This window comes from Synchiropus splendidus, chromosome 1 (genome assembly GCF_027744825.2).
Source record: "Synchiropus splendidus isolate RoL2022-P1 chromosome 1, RoL_Sspl_1.0, whole genome shotgun sequence".
NCBI lineage: Eukaryota > Metazoa > Chordata > Actinopteri > Syngnathiformes > Callionymidae > Synchiropus > Synchiropus splendidus.
The window spans coordinates 47,693,583-47,713,135 of record NC_071334.1 but is presented as its reverse complement, the minus strand read 5'-3'; the positions used below and the strand labels follow the sequence as shown (position 1 = coordinate 47,713,135).

Genomic DNA, 19,553 nt, shown 5'->3' with positions numbered 1-19,553 from the left:
GTTGACAGTAGGATTTGATGAGCTGTTTTTTGTGGGCTATGGTGATGGACACAATCATCAGATGAGGTAAGGGCAGAGTGGACTAAGACATTTGCTGATGATATAGTGATTTGTAGTGAAGTTAGAGAAGAGGAGGAATAAGCTGCAGGGAACATCAGTAGAATCGAGGTAGAATTCAAACTACAAGCCCATTAGAATGAGTGAAGCACAGGTCCAACAGTTAAATTATTCAGGTACAAACATCCAGGGTAATGGGCGGAGATTAGGGGAGGTGAAGTAGAGAGCACAAGCAGGGTGGAACAGGTGAGGACAACTAACAGGGAGAGCTAGATTGACAGAGATTACAAGATTCACAGGACTGTTGTGGTCACTGTCATGATGTATGAGATTAGAGTTAGTGGGAGATATTTGGAGATTGGTCAAGATCAGAAATTAGCATATCAGGAGAACCGTTCATCTGTCCGAAGACCACATTTGGGAGGTAGTTAGGACACAAATACTGTAGAGGAGAGACACTGTTGGACCAAGAATATTGGCGGCAGAAGAAGAGGGAGACGACCAATGAGGTCTATGAACGAATAAAGAGGTGGCAAAGATGGATCGGACAAGGTAAGATGATTACAGTGGATGGAGAAGATTGACTTGTTGGGGCTAACCCTGGCAGGAAATACCAAACCAAAAGGCTGGCCAGAAGTTCCAAGACCTGAACAAAATCAGGATTGATCGTCCAGTACGTGAGGCTCAGCGGAAGGTCAATTGATCTTTGGCACAAAAAGAAAAAAAAAAGAAGGTAGAGTGAACCACCACTAAGTTGGTCTGTCCATGTCTGGACACAGCTAGATCAACCCCCTTCTGGTGATCTTAACTGTCCATGACACGTTCACGATCGCAAGCCAGTGATTTGTCTGTTTGGTAGACATTTTTTGATAATGTTTATGTCTGAATAAACTGCTCGTGACTGACATCTAGTGGCTATAACAGTCACCACACCTATATCCGACTTTTTTTTCACAGAATATAGAAAAAGAAAAACATACGACCCATACATATTTGGAGAATACATAGTTTTTGACTTGAGATAATTATTGCTATCGTTTCCAGACTAAATACTGGAAACAATACTCAGAGTTTATTAAATCCAGTTGGTCTCTAATATTGTTTGTTCAATTTAAAATGATGCTTTGGAAATATGTTTAAAACACATGTACATAAATTTCTGTTACTGTCCCAAATGTAACCCATCCACCTGCGATACTTTGATGTGCTCCACAGTTCTCTTCCATCTACACCGGAGATCAAAATTAGAGAACAATCTACAATTTACTAAATTTCAAGGTCACTACATAATCATATTTGAAATTATCCAAGCAGGATTAAAAGAGCAATATTTTAAGTATATTTCAAGAGATACATATATCCTGAAAGCACAGCATAAAAAACTTAAATGACATATTAGAGAAAAAAACACTGATCAAAATTCGAGAACACTTCAGGATACCTCCTAGTTATTGGTGTTAATCTGGCACCTGGTGCTAATTTCCTTGCTTACCTGACAACCCCTATTTAACTGGCAGCCAAACTTCCAGTTTCTCTGACTCTGCAAGATGGTGAGTCGTTCTAAAGTGACCAAAACCCTCCGGCAGCACGTTGTCCATCTGAAGGCAAAAGGGATGACCCTGTCAGCCATAGCAATTCTGTGATTTCAAGAATATTGCATCTTTACAACATCACAAACTCATTCAAGTCCCACAAGAAGGCTGGTCGTCCACGAAAGACAAATGCAAGAGAGGACAGGATGATGCGGAGGATGTCAATGCGCAATTGTTTCAACACTGCAGCTGGGATTGCTCGCCAGTTCAGCGCTGAACATGGTAAAAATCTGTCTCGTCATACAGTGTCTCGACGTTTAAGAGCATTTGGACTGAAAGCCCACTATGCAGTGACCAAACCTCTCATTAGCAGAAAGAATCAAAAGGCTCGACTAACCTTTGCCGAGGAGCATGTTGTGTGGACAGAGGCGAACTGGTCCAAAGTTCACTTCAGTGATGAAAGTAAGTTTAATTTGTTTGGGTCTGATGGGAAACATTATATTCGGCGAGAAACTGGGGAAAGACTGAACCCAAAGTGTGTGAAACAGTCAGTGAAAGGTGGAGGAGGAAGTGTGATGGTTTGGGGCATGTTTTCTGCAGCAGGAGTTGGGCCTCTCATACAGTTACATGGCTGAGTAAATGCAAATGTTTACAAGAACCTTCTTCAACAACATATGGTTCCTTTCCTGCGTTCAACACCAATCAGCCGGCAGTGTTTATGCAGGACAATGCCCCCTGTCACACAGCAAAACAGGTGAAACAGTTCCTTGAAATTGAAAACATTGGCCTGCCCAGAGTCCTGATCTGAACCCAATAGAGAACCTCTGGAAAATCCTTGGTGACAAAGTTATGGCCAAGAAACCCACTACAGTCACTGAACTGTGGAAAAGACTGGTAGAAGAGTAGACCAAAATCACACCAGAGCAGTGTGAGAGACTAGTGATGTCCTGTGGCTGCAGATGTGCTGAAGACATTGAAAGCAAAGGTCTGTACACTTTCTATTAATTGCTGACTGTTGTAACCTTCAGAATTTGTTTTTGTTATAATCTTTTTCCACTTATGGTCATTGTTCTCTAATTTTGATCATTGTTTTTTCTTCTCAACAACGTTTCTTGTTCAAATGCCTTCATTATTTTGTAAAAATAACCAAAAAACTGTTTTACTTGCATGGTACAGCCATAATAAAAAAAATATTTCAACTGTTGAGGAGTGTATATGACTTCATTCCAGAAAAAAAACAGTTCTTTATAAATTGTTCTCTAATTTTGAATTAAAATTAATCCAATTGCCTCATGTAAATCATGAATGAATTGCATCATCAAACACAGACCTAATAAACTATTTGCCTAAAATCCAGATCTCAGACTCCATATATCAACCATTGAAATCCATCATGACGAAAAATTTATGTTCTTCAATCAATTGTATTGTGTTTGTCTGAGGTCAGGTCACATGTGCAGCATCTAAAGGAAAGAGACTGTCAATCTCACATTCCATCTCATCTGCGCTCATGACCCCTAGATGCTTACACCACACCACCTTGGGAACCTGGACAGAATATTCCAATGTATTATGACTGAGAATGGCGTGTTCTTAATCCTTTTACCTCCGTTTCTGACGTCATTGGTTTGTCTGTGTCTTTGTTCTCAAATGCATGTCTTGTTTAAAATATTTTACTACAGGTGAAATTCCTGCTGGCACGTTTAAAAAATCCTCATTATATATGCTGTTTTCTAACTGAATCAGGCTTCTGGTGAGGTATATTACCAGTATGCATGTTTTTATCAGGTACCAAATTGAATAGTATGTTTTGAGCTGCCAGAAAATGCATACCCAGGCCCGTCAAATGTGAATGTTACGTTAGAGTTGTTGGGAGTAAATTGTGACCAGTGCTTTAGCTGCTGTTTTGTCCGCGATATTGCGTTCAGAATACTGACGTCACCGGCGTTCATTTGCATCTGACGCACGCAGGGGAAGTGAACGGTTCTGTATTTTTCATGCAAGCGGTTACCAGCAATTTATACTCTCACTTTTCTCTGAGAAGAAATTTGACAAAAGCTGCAAAATCACCCGTAAAGTGAGCGTATCACTGCCGACGCTTGATTCGGTCGCTGTCATCTCATAAACTTGCATTTTTACTTGGATGACGAGTGAAAATGAACTGTTGTGTATTGTTGAACAGTCAGCTAGCCTTGCTGCTGCTTCTTCTACTTTTCTTGCTGACACTTGCGTCGCCGACTGCTCCGATGCCTTGAGATGTCCCTCTTGGCTTCTACTACGTTCAAATCAAGTCGATTTCAGGAGCAACTATGGGCAGCGAACGCAGCAATTGCAGGCCCCAGATTGCAGACAATAGCACGCTAGCCGGGCTAGCAGTCTGTCGCTAAGCTCTGCTAAAGGCTGCTGATGCATGTCTGGAGCCGGACTCAAGGTATGTTGACAAGTCTCTGCACACTTTGTGACTTTATCGTGCAGCATGGTCAATGTTCATATCAAGTAAATTGCTGACAAAACGTACTTTTCGAGATGTAAAACTCACTGCTGGCGATGTAACTTCTGGTTAGCCTAATTCTGGTTAGCCTTTGATCAAGATGAACCTAAAGTTTTGTAACCGAAGTTGAAATACTGATGTCGTGGAAACGACCACCGTATTCGTTAACATTAGCTTCATGAAGTGCAATAGATGTTTCTGTCTGTTGAAAAATTGATATCCCAAAAGTTTGGTCATTATGATGCGAAGAATTTGTGAAGTTGTAGCGTCTGTTCCCCCACATAATATAGGATGTAAAACTATACTATATGATGGTGATCTGTGGCTGTTGACTGTCAGCAAGTGTGAGACGGAAGCTTGTCATTGTGCATGATTTATAGATTTGTTAAAGGCGAGGAAGCCGCGTTAGATGTATCAGAGATGAAGAGAATGAGGTTGTCAGTGGAGTGACGAGGAACAGATGTATTGACAATTTATCCGGGGAAGTTGGATTCCGATGATCTGACAGGTTGAAAGATACATTTGTGGATGATTAGAACGAACATTGTTAGTGATGGGAAAACTAGGGAAAAGGAGAAGAGGAGAACTATGGACGAGAATTGCTCAGAGTTTCCAAACTCTTGTTGGACTCTGGTTGTGCTCAGATGGATTAAGATATTTTCTGGTCTCACCTGAATACAATACTACTGGAGCAGGAAGTGGTCTACCTGAAACCAAGAGGGAAGAGACACTAGACTGCTGCATACTCAATGAATGAAGCACTGATTTTCTCATGTAAAATGTGACCGAAAATTTACCTGTAATTTTTCTATCGATGTGAGTTTTTTTGATCAACTTTGGCATGTTAAGCAGTAATTGCCTTAAAATAATTGATTAAAATTCTCTTTCTACTTTAATTTCTATGATGACATGTCATGTAATCTAAAGTTTGCACAAGTTCATGAGTCTCGCTTTTTTTTTTATCTTTCTAGTCACCTCCACCATGGAACACAAGTACAAAAAAGAGCAAATCCAAGCCCCCTGGAGCCAAGTGACAATCAATTTAACTCAACCCAACAATATTTCTTCCAGCAGCACTGAAGATATGAACCTTGCTCCAGAGGATGGTGGGCTCAGTAATGGCAACTGTAATCACCGTGTTACGAACTGCCCTGGTGGTAACAGACAAGCTTCATCTCAGGGTGACCACAATGAATATTCGAATCGTGACTTGTGTCTACCGGAGGTCTGCGTCTCCACCAACAGCAGTACCTTTGAGGAGAATATGAGCGATGAGGTCCAACAGGCATACAGGATTTTCACAGGTTTTCTCCTGGACAAGCACAAAGCGATAGCCAGTCCCTTCCTCCAGCCGATCGGTAACAAGACGGAAGCCCATCATGGGACAGGAGATGTCTCCCGCCAGGTCCTACCGAGGCAAAATCAGTCAATATGCCTGCGGAGGATTGAGGAGAAGTTTGTTCAGCAGGAGTACAAGTCTATCACAGAGTTTGTGGCTGACTTCAGGATTATGTTGGAGAACTGCTATCGCCACCATGGTGTGGACCACTGGATCTCCAAGCAGGCTCAGAAGCTGGAGATCATGCTGGAACAGAAGTTGACTTTGCTGTCCAGGTAACAACAAACTGTTAAGACTATTTCAGCAGCGAAATGTGGAATGCAGAAAAAATGAATGAAATAATCACTATCTCCTAATGTGATAACAGAAGTGCTTGTGCTCACCAAGTGATAGAGATGAAATTTTGCACTGTTATTCAGCTGTTTTTTTTTTTCCATTTTGACCGGACCTAATAATAGATTTAGTCTTATCTTTTTTCTGCATTTGATAAATGCATAATTGTGGAAAAAGTTGCTGTTCTTTCTGCAGATTAGCATTGGAGCCTCTTTTTCAGAACTAACTACATCTCTTTTGTCGTAAACAAGGACCCTTAGAGAGAAAACCTCCCTGGCAGTGACTTCTAAAGGACAATTTGGGGCAGAGGATGAACGTGTAACGGGTGGGACCTCGACGAGGAGACGGTCTGCACCTCGTAACCTAGCAACTGCTGTTGGTGGGCATGAGTCGGTCATGGTCCAGGTTCTACGCATGGAGGAACAGCAGAGAGCTAAAGAAGAGAAAAGGTATTGTACGTTCTTATATATATTATATTCTTATATATTATTATAGTTCAACTATACATAATGAGCAAAGAATGAACGCGTGCTTTTCATATATATGCTACGTGATCTATTAAAAATATTCTGACAGACAAAAGATGACCGTATTGAAATTAATATGTCTTAGCAGTTTATACCATTAACTGCCAATTTGGTTTGCATTTCCTGGAAAATGCAGAGGTTTCTGTGGTCATGTGACAAAATATAGACAAATCAAAGTGCAACTAAACACGTGAGGTGCGTGAGGTAGGGCTTTTTTCAGAAATGGCAAAAAACACCCTTCAGTCAAACAAAACAATTTGTGGGGACTGCACAAAATAAATCTGAGGCTGCCTTATTAATCATTTTATTAATATATTTTCTAAATATCTAAATCTAAAGTTTGTGTACAAATTTTCACGTCCTCTAAGTTATCATGTGTTGTGTTACAGAGTATATTGACATTCACAATGTTAAGGTGAAAGTTTCACGTGTCTGAAAATGGTTTCAGGCAGCGGGACCTTGAGAAGAAGGAAGCTGAGGAAATGTCGGCCAAAGAGGTGGAAGAGTGGGAGCACAACTTGTTGTCGCAGGCTTCTCCACACAGCATTGACACTCTTTGGGAACTCCCGGCGATTGGCCACTTCCTCTGTCTTGCTCAGTCAGCACTTAACCTCCCTGAGATTGTGTTTTATGAGTTGGAGCGATGCTTACTGATGCCTCGCTGCAGCACGCTCCTCGCTAAAGTCATGTCTTCCCTGCTTTCCCCGTGGCAAAGAAGGGCCACTTTGCACCGACGGCCGACGTTGCCTTATTCCCGCTGGGAGTCGGAGCTACGGCAGCGGGTCCTTGGTTGGTATAGAGCAGTTGGTAGTTCCAGGGATCAGCCAGCTAGAGCCGAGCAGTTGGGACTGTGTCACCAGTTCTTCATCCACCTCGGCGACATCTCGCCCTTAGAAGAGACTGCTTTTCACTTGTTGCCATTTCACCAGCGTGTGTGGCTTCTCAAAGGTCTCTGTGATAATGTGTATGAGACACAGAAAGACGTTCGCGATGCCGTGCTGGCTCAGCCCATTCATGAATGTAGAGAGTCTATTTTGGGTTATGACAGCAAAGAGAACGCGTACATTCATTTTCCACATTTCTGCGGTGCAGATCTTCGAGTGTACCGGCAGAGTCCCAGCAGACCCCCGGCTTTTCCTTTCCCGTCAGTGTGGGTGAAGAAAATTGAGGTGGATTTAAAGAAGGAGGGAGGAGAGGTGGATGAAATGATGGTCAGAGTGAGTGAGGATGGCTACATGGACACAGAGGAGTCAAATTTGGGCAGAGAAAAAATGGAAACACCTGTTAAAAGGGAAAATGGGATGAGCAGCAAAAGTGAAGACCCTATTGAACTGTGGCCAGTAAAGGAAGAGTCTGACTCAGAAAAAGACTCAAGTGAAGACACTAAGCTGAAAGTCAAAAATGACAGCGTCATTACAAGAATTGGAGGAAGTGTGTTAAAAATGCATTGTAAAAAAGAGATAGATGATTCTGCGCACCAAGCCAAGAGAGCCAGAATAGACCATGAGCTGGCTTTTGCTGCAGAATCTGTCCGCACCATCCGACCAGAGACACATTCTCCATGTTTGAGCGTAGGTGAGCACAGCTACACGGGCCGCTCACCTGCCTGCTCGCCAACCAAACCATCTGGAATCAAATCGGAGGACATGATTTCCAACAAGACACACCTAAGCGCTTCATTTTCCAGCTCTTGCAGTGTGTTGGTTGAAGGTTACTGTGGCACCTCAGGACGGCCTGCACAAGCCTCCGATTGTTTTCAAAGCTTAAGTGAAAAGAGGGTCACTGACAAAGTCTTGAATAAAAAGAAGTGGAAGAAGAAGAGAGGGAGGGAACAGCTGCTGCTGGTGAAAGGAGAGGATGAGCAGCTGCGGCTGGCGGACAGGGTGGGCCTTTATCCCTCTGCAGTGTCAGTCGTGCGGGGAGTCACCACTACATTCAAGCGGAAAAACAAGAAAAAACATAAACCAGGTAACTTGTATTCTCGACAGTCTTGTTGCTGATTAAGCGGAATCACTTGGAATTCTGATGTGTTTGACAGGGAAGAAGCTTGAATCTGCCAGGGAAAAAAATGGAACTCCGGTGGAACCGCTATTCAAGGTGTGGGACATGTTACTTCATTGCTGTTTCTACTGTTTACTTGGACATATCATGTACTAGCGTCAAGGAACATAAAAGCATCCTGCACGTATTTCAAAATAAAAGCTGCCCACTGGCTGTTATTTATTCCTCCTTTCAAGAATATGATTTTTTTTTTTTTTTTTTTTTTTTTTTTTATCTTTGCTTTGGACGTGCTGCTGCCCTGGAGGATGTCAGACTAACTGAAGATTGGTTTTGCAAACGTACCTACTGCCTGTCAAGGAACATGCATGAACCACCAGCAAAGTAATCTGAACTGCTGATACCAAGTGCAACTCAATGATCTAAGTTGTTTCTCTTCCTCTTTGCGAAACTACCTGAGGCCTATAGCTGTCAACCTGCACTGGACAAAGTTTCATTTGCGTTCGCTCAAACATGGAACAGGAATTGTTTAAACACCCTGTATGAAATAAGGGTCTTTTTATTGATGGATTTGTGATGATATTCTTAGTTTTTCTACTTACTGCAAACCAAAGTGCGGCTAGATGGCATTTCTTTTTCATCAGTTTCTGAACCGATAAATCTTGAAGACAGTCATGTGTTTTACATGATTCTCTTAAGAAGAGAGAGCCACTCTCCTGTCAGTCTCTCTTCAGCTGTCTTGCTGGCCATGGTGACAATCGTAGCATTGTAGCAATGAAAACCATTACAAATGTACGTTACACAGAAAATGTAATTTTCAGTCCATACTGTGAAGTCTGGTAAGAATCTCTATTGAATCGACATATTCTTGTTTGACCTCATGGTCATACGATTATCTAACTAGATCTATCCCTGGTCTTGTGTAGTTGGTTTGCACCAATCTTGATGAGCTGCGGACTCTGATCAGTAAGACTGAGGATGAGCTGGACGAACTGGAGAGCACAAAAAACAGATTGGTAAGTTCTTCTGTTAATGGCGGAGAAGAGTGCATGACATGTTTTCCTCTGGCAGGGTCGTTGGTTCTATCAACGAGAGGCCGTCAAAGAACTCCACAGTACTCTCATCAGACTACTGAATGAACTTCTACCTTGGGAACCAAAACTCCTGAAGGCTTTCCAAAGAAACCGGTCTGTGTTTGTTTCATCATCCTCTTTTTTTTCCCTCGACACATGTATTAATCATCTTCTTCAGGCTCCGTTTGAAGAAGGAATTTGATGACTTCAAAAAGCATCCAGACTACAACAACTTTTCTCGTGAGGAGTGCATTTCCACATCCTCGTCATCAGAGGAAGACGAAGAGAAAGACTTGGGAAAGATATGTCCTTCAGTGGATCATTACAGAGGGTCCGAGGATGACTTGGAGCATGTGGTTCCCAGAGGTCTTTGGAGTGGAGGTTGGTATATTTTGCCATGTTTTCGTAGAGTTGATATCTGACTGACATTTTATCTTAAACTAAATCATCTGAACTGAAGGAAAACAATTTCTGTATGAAAACACACTGCCGCAGTGATTAACAAAGAGAACCATTGTTCCTGTTGGCAGCATACTTAACCGCTGTGACGCTGGCTCATTGATTGTTTATTATATGGGATTTGAAACACTGAGTACGGAAAGTGCCCCTTTGGATCACTGTCTGTGTAACGCTTCATTTGCTTTGGTATTGGATTTTACTTTGTCTATAAAACGTTAAAAGTTCTAGGATAAAAGAAAATGCATATAGCTACAGATTAAAACCAGAGGTTGATATAAACGTGTAATAGCGGTCAAATGAGCAGTAATTCTGAAGTCTACATTTTTTGTCTTCTGTTGTAGCCAAGATCATTTTTATTTGAGTTCTTCAGGCCCTTGATAGGTCTCCTCTGATTATATCCAACACCTGGAAGATCAGCGCTCTTCTTTCCACTCTTCTTTCCAAAAGTGTCGACGACAAGTGCACGTCTGACAAATGTGTGCGTGGGCAGCAAGACCTGATCCACTACCCTTACAGAGCATTAGCAAATTGATCCTTTTTTTTAGAGCTGAATGACTGAAATTGGTCTAATTCTTCCACATCTCTTCTCTTTCTTCAGCTACAAGCATGGATGGTGACATGTCTGCTGGAGAGAGGACATTATCTTTTCCCAACGACTTTCAACTTCGTGTGGTTGCTGCAGAAAACATCTGTCCATTGCCTGCTGGTCAAAGTAGTGGCAGTAATTTGGACTTTCCGCCAGATTCCCTCTCGACACCTGAAGGAATGCCACTAAGTCAGTACAGGGATGCAAACTTTCAATCAACTAGGCCGCCTGTTCTACATTCTGCTGTGGGACTACCAAAAGGCTACACACCTATTCCTACCTTATTGGCAAAGAGTGTGGGGAACAAAGTGACCTTAATGAAGCGGCCTATTGATACTTCTGCGCTCAACAATGTACACAGGCACGGCAAGCGGTCTTTAGTCTCCATGACTACCTCTGCAGTGGCGCTGACCACACTTCCTGAAGCACAAAAATCTCAGCACAACTCGCAGTCATCACAGGTACAAGTGGGGTTGAAGATTGTGCCAGCAGATCTTCTCAAAGCGGCAGAGAGTGAACCAAAAAGTCCAACCAAATCAGTGTATAAGGTGGCTGAAGGGTTGGGACAGCTTGTGAGCTGCAGTGGCGACGCGGGAGAGAAATCGACACAGCAAGTGGTCATTCTTCCTCCAAACCTTCTCATTCAGAAATCTGAACAGAACATGTCACACTTTAAAGATATTCCAAACCCTGTTTCTAGCAAGGTAACCCCCATGTGTTTGACCACCAATGTGCCTGGGTTCACCATTCCAGAGAAAAGCATCCCTGCACAGCATGAAGCTTCGCTGAAGACCCACTCTACAGTGATGAAGAGCACCTCAGTTTGCCAGGCTGTGAAGAAAACACCTCCGCTGTCTCCTTCTATCATGACCCCAACCAGCAGACCACCTACGCCACAGGACAAGCAAACAGAACCCAAACAAGAGCTAAAAACCGTCTGCATTCGGGACTCGCAGTCCATCTTGGTGACAACAAGAGGAGGCAACACAGGCATTGTCAAAGTCCAGACATCAGCCAGTTCTCTCAATAGCTTCTCCTCTGGCCCATGCATCACTCTGTCCCCTCAGATTAATGCTTTTTTGCTATCCAAAATGTGTCAGACCTTGACCGCAACTTCCCCGTTGTCAACTCCCAGCACCTCCGCTTCCCAAATTCAGAATAAGGATTCCACAGAACTCAAGTTTCCTTCACCACTCACAACACCAAAAGTGCAGACTTCAAGTGTTTTCCAAAGTCCTTACACATCTGCTCGACCTGCAACAGCAAAGATCGACAGACATAGCCAAGCGCCAGGAAAAGCAACAGCACAGATATTGACTAGTTCTTCTCTACAATCTGATTTAAATGTGAAAAGTGCACTGGAGAGATCCCCGCCAGCCGATTTCACCCCATTAACACTATCGTCTGTATCTTCGTCTTCCTCCCACACAATAACAGCTGCACTTTCTAAGACTGATGCACTTCCGAGCACCAGAGTTATGCCCCTCAACCAGTCCACAGTTGCATCAGCGGCAACCACACCAAAGCAAGTGAAGGCATCAGCACCTCCACTACCAACATCGCTGTCAAGCCTGAAGGTGGGAGTAAAACCGGAGCATCCTGCTGGTGGTGTCAACACAGACAATGCTTCACGGTTCAAGAGCTACACATTACCAACAGGTTGGTTACATTCAGATTAAGCAATGATTATTGTACTCTACTGGTCTAGGAAGTTGCAGTTAGTCTATGAAGTGGCATCATGCAGTGCTTTGATCGGTTGTAGGTGCGAATCTAGCATAAGGCAACTTTTGTGCTCTGCATCATCGATAGTGGATGATGTATGAGTGAAAGACTGAGTAGATAGAGTTGGTAGAGCGCAGCATGCTACAGATGATCATTGTCAATGCACAGTTGTGACATATCTTCATGGGAACATTTTTGATGCGGTCAGGTTTTCCACTAACTACTCCTCATGATGCTGATTTAAAAGAGTTCTTTCATGAGCTGGAGAAGTGTGTTTTGCTTCTTTGCTCGCGATTCTAATACTGTTAATAAATATGGCAACATTCAAAATGCTGCACCAAATGCAAAGAATGTTGCCTTACAAGGCTTGCTTTAACTAATGAGTTTTTTTATAATAATATCAATAATACATTGGTTTTATATAGCACTTTTACTTTGTTTTCTGAAAGCTTTTGGGCATCATGATAAAGCAAGGTGTTTATTATTATTATTATTATTATTATTATTATTATCTCACTCATAAATCTTGAAAGAATGACTGCATCTAATACATGACAGAATCTGAATTTTACATTTTAGTACGTGCAGAGGCATTACTAGCTACAATATGAACTGCAATATGATGTTGTTATTGTTGCCCCCAAACATATCTAAACTAAAGGTAAAATGTCTAAATAGCTGCCATCAAACTTATAGCAGATTTTATAATCTCTTCAAAAGCTCTTCAATAACAGATTGCAGAAGAGATCGTAACAGTGACGCAGTTTCAGTCACACAATCATTATGTTGTCGCACCTGGGTCAAGTCATGAGAGTCATGAGAAGTAACATGATCACATCATATTTCCAAATGTAGTGTCCTGGTTAACAAACCTTTCTCAAAGCAGAAAACCCTTGCTTTTCCTTGGCAACAATGCTTCATTTGTCTAACATGAGATCATTTGTTCTTCAAAGTTAGAAGTGTAACTTTAGGAGTCAACAACAATTTTACCATGGAATTTTAAAATGAAAACGGTGCGAAGAAACTGTGAAGGAGACCAATGAGTCTCCTTTCATTTCTGCATTTCCCATCAGCAGTTGCAGTGGATCCACCCTCTTAACTTCTGTTCATCTGTCTCCGTCCCATGTGTCCAAATCATCCCCTGAGTTTTGCTACCAAACCTCTCCACGCGTCCCTCTAATGATCTCATAGTTTCCAGTCTTACGATCGTAGTCGTAACTCTGTGTCTGAGTGTTGAAGCTAAATTAAACCAAATAGTGCATTTAATGAATGCAAATGAATGAGACGAGTGGCATTGGCTTTTATCATCGCTCTGTTCACACCGAGACATGGAGACAGTTAAGTTGTTACAATAATGCTAACCCAGATCTGACTGTCACTTGGCATCACATTGATGGCGAAGAGAAGAAGATGGGGGAGTGGACATGTGAAATTCTGGTCTTACTTTCTCTATAATGTGTGTGATGTGTTATTCTTTTTGAAATAATTCTGGCCTGTCACTGACATTTTCCATTTCTACGTTGCAGGTCTTCAAATCCAGCTATCTGGGAAAACTACCGCCATTGGCCATTCGATCAGTGCTCTGTCACATTCTCCATCGAAAAGCACCCCAGTGTCACTGGGTGGAATCTCTCCAGCCCCTCCTGCACGACTGGTGACAACATCACCAGTACCATCATGTCCTGCACCTCTTTCCTTTAGCACTACACTGACTAATAACTCCAAACCTCTAGGTGTGGCTTCTATCCCCTCCTCATCTTCGTCTGTGGCAGCCAGTAAGATGTCCATCACATGTTCCTCAACGAACAGCCAGTTAGTCCAACAACCAGCTATCCAGACTAGCTTAGCCTCTCCAGTCTTATGCAAACCTCAAAATCCAATCTCCTCTGGAACAATCAGCAACACTCAAATCCCTTCTGCAGCCAGCACAGTCCAGCAGAGAATAGTCATCAACACTGCCACTCCCCTCGCTGCGGGGACACAGGTCCTCTTAAATAATGCGCGCTTTGTCGTCCCACCGCAGGGTTTAGGCCCAGGCAGCCACGTTCTTATCATCTCCAATCCTGGTCTTCATCAAGTGCCTAGTGTCTGTGCTGCACTACCTCCCCAAAGTTCGGTGAGGGTGACACCTCAAGGCCCGGTTCTGCCCCGACCCCCTGCCATTCAGCTGAGCACCAGCGTCGGTGCCAGCCCACCTGCTGTTGCTTCATCGTTTGGCGCAAGCAGAGTCCTGCCTGGAGCAAAACTTATAAACACAGACCCACATGTTCAACTTCCGATTCAGCAAGCGAATAAGGTGGCGCCTTTTTCTGTATGTACTCTCACAGCCTCACCCAGGTTGAGTAACACCCCTGCTTTGGGTTCCCCTGTAATGACCTCCCCTCTGGCTACAATCAGGTTTGCAGCTGGATCACCACCTCCAGTTATCAGTTCCCCCACCACTCCATCCACCGCCGTTTCAGCATCTTCATCGTCACCGACGACATTGTCCCCTGGCCACTCAAGTATTCCCATACCAGTGATTCCACACCTTTCATATTTACTGTCCCATCCGCACCAGCAGGAGGTGACAGAACAACACGCTGCTGGTAAAAGCACTGCAGCGCCACTGCAACCGTTAGCTTTTGTAGGGCTCGGAAACACCAAACCAGCCCCCACTCTGGTGCAGCCCATCCTAGCTGGAGAGGGGGCTCAGCTGGTGCCGACGGTTGCACCCATCGTAAGTACTGGGACCCGAATACAGGCTCTTCCCATCGGCACAGTTTTACAAAGAGTGCCTGCTGTTGCTTCCTTATCGCCCCCAATCACTCAACTGAGGACAAATGACTCCACCCCTGCACCCATCGTCTGGACAAACCTCCAGTCACCGGGAACACAGACGTCTGCCTCAGGAATAAACCAGAATGTAGCACCCAAGCTTCTGATTAGTCCGGATGGGGCCATGTTGAGCACAGTTCAGAGCCAGGTTAATCCGGGGAACGTGACCACCGAGCACTAACTCCCCTTCCTTCACCACCAGAGTTCCTCTGGAGCGCACCCATGATTTCTCTTTACAGCAGGTCGACAGACTATAGTTTATACTAACAGAATCAGAGCTACATCCACACTACTTTGTTGTTCACCCCAAAATGCAATGAAATGATGGTAATTTTAAGTGGAGATGTCCAGTTTACCTTCGCCTCATTGTTTCTGTCCAATGCCAAGTGAATGTCTGTGCCACAATCTGTACCAATGGTGGTGTAGCTTGCTTCCACAGTTGGACTTTGTCCCATGCCAGAGGTTTGCACCAGTTAATATTTTTGTGTCGAACTATAAAACAAATGGGTTGAGTTGCAGCCACTGTAAATTTCGCCCAGTCTGAAATGCTTTCGTATCTGATCAGTCAGTGGAGCGAGTGATGTGAGTGAGTGTAAATATAAAGTCATGCTTTAATTTGAACCTAGAATTTGTAATTTTCCATAATAATATAAACTCACCCCACTCTTCCCCTCTGTTACACTGGTGGCTCTTTGAAGTCCAATTCCACCTCACCTTTTGCTACCTGGGGATAACGTTCGTAATGACGATAACTAAGACCTTGCGTCAGTATGTTTATGATGGTAAAACTAACCTTTAGCATTTTCATGTGCCACTCAAGGCACTTTTAACTTCAAGCCTTTCGCATTTAACTGCCGACCTTCCTTATCTGTCACAGTGATTTTTCATGAAAACTCTAAAACAGTTGTAAGTTTTGAAACAACGCATCTGAATCTTCGCCAGCGATAAGCAGTTATGGTATGATCGTATAGGTGTCCGGTGTATGGTGCTGCTTTTGCTTGGAAAACACTGTAGTGTGGATGTAGACAGGATCTCCCCACTTGGTCAGTGCATTGTCATGACTGCTACTAGTTAAGGTTTGTAAAAACAAAGTCAAGCTGGTTCTACTGTTGAATCAAATCTGATGCCTAATCAGACTTCTGATAAATACTGTGATCATTCTGTGTGGTTTTTGAAATACACCAGGCACATCCATGGACTCCCAGTTTTAGCTGTTGTGTAAATATATCTAGTCACCGTCATCAGATTAATTCTGTATAAAGAGTACAGAAGCAATGTTTCTTGGTAGCACTTCAAGCCACGAGCACAACAGAGTATGTTGTATACTGACTATGGGACTATTTTGAAAGTGACACACCGTTCAAGATGTGCATATCACTTAATCTCTCATTTTTATATCGCCGCTATAACATTCGAAATAGACAAACTACATTGTCTTCCTAAGCAATAATATAATCAAACATAAATTAAGAATTTCACCGTAGTTCATTTGTGCCTGGTGTATTTTTAAAAAATGATGACGCCTGGTTTTATTGAATTTCTTCATGGCCAGTATTGAAATGTTTTTTTTTTTAAAGATAAAAACAGGAGGCGCTTAAACAAGAATTGTAACTTTTGTAAAGCATTTTGTTTCTCTTTGATACGCTAATGAGGTAATACTTTGTATACTGTTACTGTTCTCTAACTTGTCGAATGTCAAAACTACCTTTTTGTCTGATTTTCTTATCTTAGAAATGTAAATACATTTTTTTTTACTAGACCTCAAAGGTTTTGCAATCATATTTATTTATTTTACCATATATATGTGGAAGATTTGTTAAGGTACATTTTCTTTAACAAATGTGGGCATCATTGCTTGACATTAAACAATGCATCTGTCTCTAAATAGGCGTGTGAAAAATCTTCTTTATTGGATTGTCTTATGTCATGACAAATAATTTGGCTACGTGTGGGCTAAAATGTGAAGGCATCAACAGGGAACGAATCAGGTTTGGAGTCTCTGGTTGGTCTTCTTTGGATGTCTGCGTGTCTTCTTTCAGGGGGAATACGGTGGTGGGAGTGGTCCTGATGAGATCTTCTCGTAGGCTGGTGGAGCATTTGGAATCTGGAGAAGAAAAAATTGCCCTTTTTAGAACTGCACTGTGACCATTTATAATTGGCAAAACTGCTTTTCTTACAGCTGTTTTTTTTTTTATTTTTATTATTGGTTCATGTCATGATACATTTTCACCGTAATATACAAAATAGTTCCTAGTCCGATTTTGTTTTTACTGATTTAAGTATTGATGGGCTATTTTACTTGATTTACCCACTTTTGTTGTTGTACTTTGTGTTGTATTTTTGTGTTTTGTTGTTTTTACTTTTTTTGTTTTTACTCATCTATCTTTTTAACTGAAAGATCATGCCATACATTTAAGGATTCAGAACACCATTCAATGGATTTACATTTCCATTTTAAATGTGTGTACATAGAACGTTCAGGTCGGAGATGTATTTTAATCCGTTGCATTTGCATGCAAATGTAGCTTAGCAGAATGACATGAAAGCACATCTATTTAGCCACACATATTGCATCAACTTGGAGCATGGTTTCTGGAATGTGTCCATCTGCACTGAATGATAATTAAGCAGCAACCTTAAAATGGCCTTCGAGGACTGTATGTCACCCATATACAAAGATTCAGAAGAAAATGGAAAAACAACTGAAACAGTATTTTGTACATGTAGATGGATCTCCGACCAATGTTCACAATGACGGTGCATCCAACATGAAAATATTCTGTTTTAATTCAGCTATCTGCAATTTTATACTTCTCGTGATTTATGCAGAAAGAAAACATGTACATATTTTTTTCTATCCTTATTATTGCGAAGCACAATATTTTTATCGTAATTTTCACAGATAGTGAAACTTATTTTTGACTCTATCATAGCATTTTTCAGGGCTAGAGCTGCTCTATCTTTTCACGTCTTTTTCTCTCCCTGACTGTAATGTCCCCCCTTCCCTCACAGCTGCCTCATTCCTCTGCCGAGGGTCGAGAATTCCGAGAACCTTCCTTTGGTCTGGTGACAAAGTAATCTCAACCTGAGCCATTGCATCATGTTCACGTGTCCTCTCTGCCTCTAGACTTGAAACAAGTCCCCTCTGTGATGGGTTTAAAGTCTGCATTCTTGACTGCTCGTGCAGAAGCAGCTGAAGTCTGACAACTTCATTTATATGAATGCGTCTGTCCTGAGGAGACTTGGAGCAAGTGAGGAAACAAATTGCTTGATCCTCACCGCAGAACGGAAGCTGCCGAAATCAGTGAGAGGCATTTTGTTTTCCGACGAGGGTCCAGCCTCTGAGAAGTGTCCTCCTGTGAATCGAGGCGACCCAGACCTGGGGCTCTGCCACAGACAATGAAAGAGAAATGATGATGAGCGCTGGTGTTTCCAAGTGTCAGGTCACATGACGGCCTCACCCTGATTAATTTGTAGCCGCTCCTCTTCTTGAAATACCAGCAGCCCAGGATGAGAAGTGCAGCAAGGATGACCACCAGCAGGACGATGCCCAATGCCCTGAGGAACATGGCGAACACAAAAACCTCTGAGGATGTGGCAGCAACAGTGAGCTGGAGATTTTTTAACCCGAAATGACGTTTATGTCTCCAAAGCATGTGCAGAGACGAACATACTCCTCAGCTCTGACAGATCCTCGTCTGCTGCTGGCGAAGTAGATGTTGAAGTCTCCTCGAGGCATCCCGTCTGTGTTATTGCACCGCATCAATCTAGTAAGACCATTAGTTATAGAGAGCTGAAGTTTGACTTGTCACCATGTGTGCTCTACATACACATGAAACTTTATTATATTATTAACAGAATGAAATCATTTCAGATCTTATCTCATACAGACTAAATCCCAACTATTCATCTCAGCTACATTTAACTTGGAGATCTATTATGATTTTATATATATATATATATATATATATATATATATATATATATATATATATATATATATATATATATATATATATATATATATATATAGAGGGGTCGGACAAAATAATGCAAACACCTTAACGCTTTTTTAAGAATATATAAGGTGTTATTGGATCAAACTAAGTGAAATAAAGGCTGAGTCTTACCAAACTGCAGACGACTGGTCCTGGAGCGACGTGTTCTCTCTGCCTCCTCGGCGCTCAAATATCTTTGGCTTCAGAGTACCGGAGAGCAGAGAGGGGCACAAAACCCCGCATGACGGTCACGGGTTAGAGGCTCATGGTTAAACCCATTGAAGCGACGTAATTACCGTGAAACCCCCGCGGCCCTGAACGCAACATTCGTGACGCTTTATCAAACTGTTCGGACAAAAAACACATGATTGTAGTTCTTAAAAGTGATACGTATTGATTTTAAATATTTTTCCAACGATAAAAAAAACATGCAGCAAATTCGATGCGTGTGCCTGAACTGTCATGTAAATTATTGTTCCATTTTAATCGAAAACTACAGTCTAGTGTCTGAATCAACTGCACTTAAAGTTTAAAAGTTCTGGGAGACGGTCGTCTGTAGCATGACTTCAAATACGGCGTCTACATATGCTAAGTTTGGGTTTTTCTTAAATGACGGGACGA

At 42.3% G+C, this 19,553-nt stretch overlaps 2 protein-coding genes across 2 annotated transcripts; one reads left to right on the top strand and one right to left on the bottom strand.

Annotated features, from left to right (window-relative positions):
- Positions 1-3,465: 3,465 nt before the first annotated feature.
- Positions 3,466-16,879, top strand: LOC128751273 (uncharacterized protein KIAA2026). Its single transcript, XM_053852193.1, has 10 exons — positions 3,466-4,020; positions 5,052-5,694; positions 6,004-6,201; positions 6,728-8,247; positions 8,318-8,376; positions 9,204-9,293; positions 9,349-9,464; positions 9,529-9,731; positions 10,408-12,054; positions 13,644-16,879. The coding sequence occupies exons 1-10, from the start codon at positions 3,996-3,998 to the stop codon at positions 15,113-15,115; spliced, it is 5,973 nt and encodes a 1,990-aa protein (XP_053708168.1). The 5' UTR covers positions 3,466-3,995; the 3' UTR covers positions 15,116-16,879.
- On the bottom strand, positions 16,722-19,201 carry mlana (melan-A). The gene is made up of 5 exons (XM_053852207.1): positions 19,065-19,201; positions 18,609-18,701; positions 18,396-18,492; positions 18,214-18,321; positions 16,722-17,038 (listed from the first exon to the last, which is right to left on the bottom strand). Exons 2-5 carry the CDS (start codon positions 18,695-18,697, stop codon positions 16,970-16,972), a joined length of 363 nt encoding a protein of 120 aa, XP_053708182.1. The 5' UTR covers positions 18,698-18,701; positions 19,065-19,201; the 3' UTR covers positions 16,722-16,969.
- Between the last annotated feature and the right edge of the window lie 352 nt (positions 19,202-19,553).

What these genes read in the sequence shown, in the direction of transcription:
- mlana (XM_053852207.1), bottom strand. Translation starts at nt 18,697, where the DNA reads ATGCGGTGCAATAACACAGACGGGATGCCTCGAGGAGACTTCAACATC. An exon ending in GCGGCTACAAATTAATCAGG is followed by an intron (nt 18,322 to 18,395) that starts GTGAGGCCGTCA and finishes TGTCTGTGGCAG; the next exon opens with AGCCCCAGGTCTGGGTCGCC. An exon ending in TCGGCAGCTTCCGTTCTGCG is followed by an intron (nt 17,039 to 18,213) that starts GTGAGGATCAAG and finishes TTTCTTCTCCAG; the next exon opens with ATTCCAAATGCTCCACCAGC.
- LOC128751273 (XM_053852193.1), top strand. Translation starts at nt 3,996, where the DNA reads ATGCATGTCTGGAGCCGGACTCAAG. An exon ending in TGTCTGGAGCCGGACTCAAG is followed by an intron (nt 4,021 to 5,051) that starts GTATGTTGACAA and finishes TTATCTTTCTAG; the next exon opens with TCACCTCCACCATGGAACAC. An exon ending in CAGAGGTCTTTGGAGTGGAG is followed by an intron (nt 9,732 to 10,407) that starts GTTGGTATATTT and finishes CTCTTTCTTCAG; the next exon opens with CTACAAGCATGGATGGTGAC.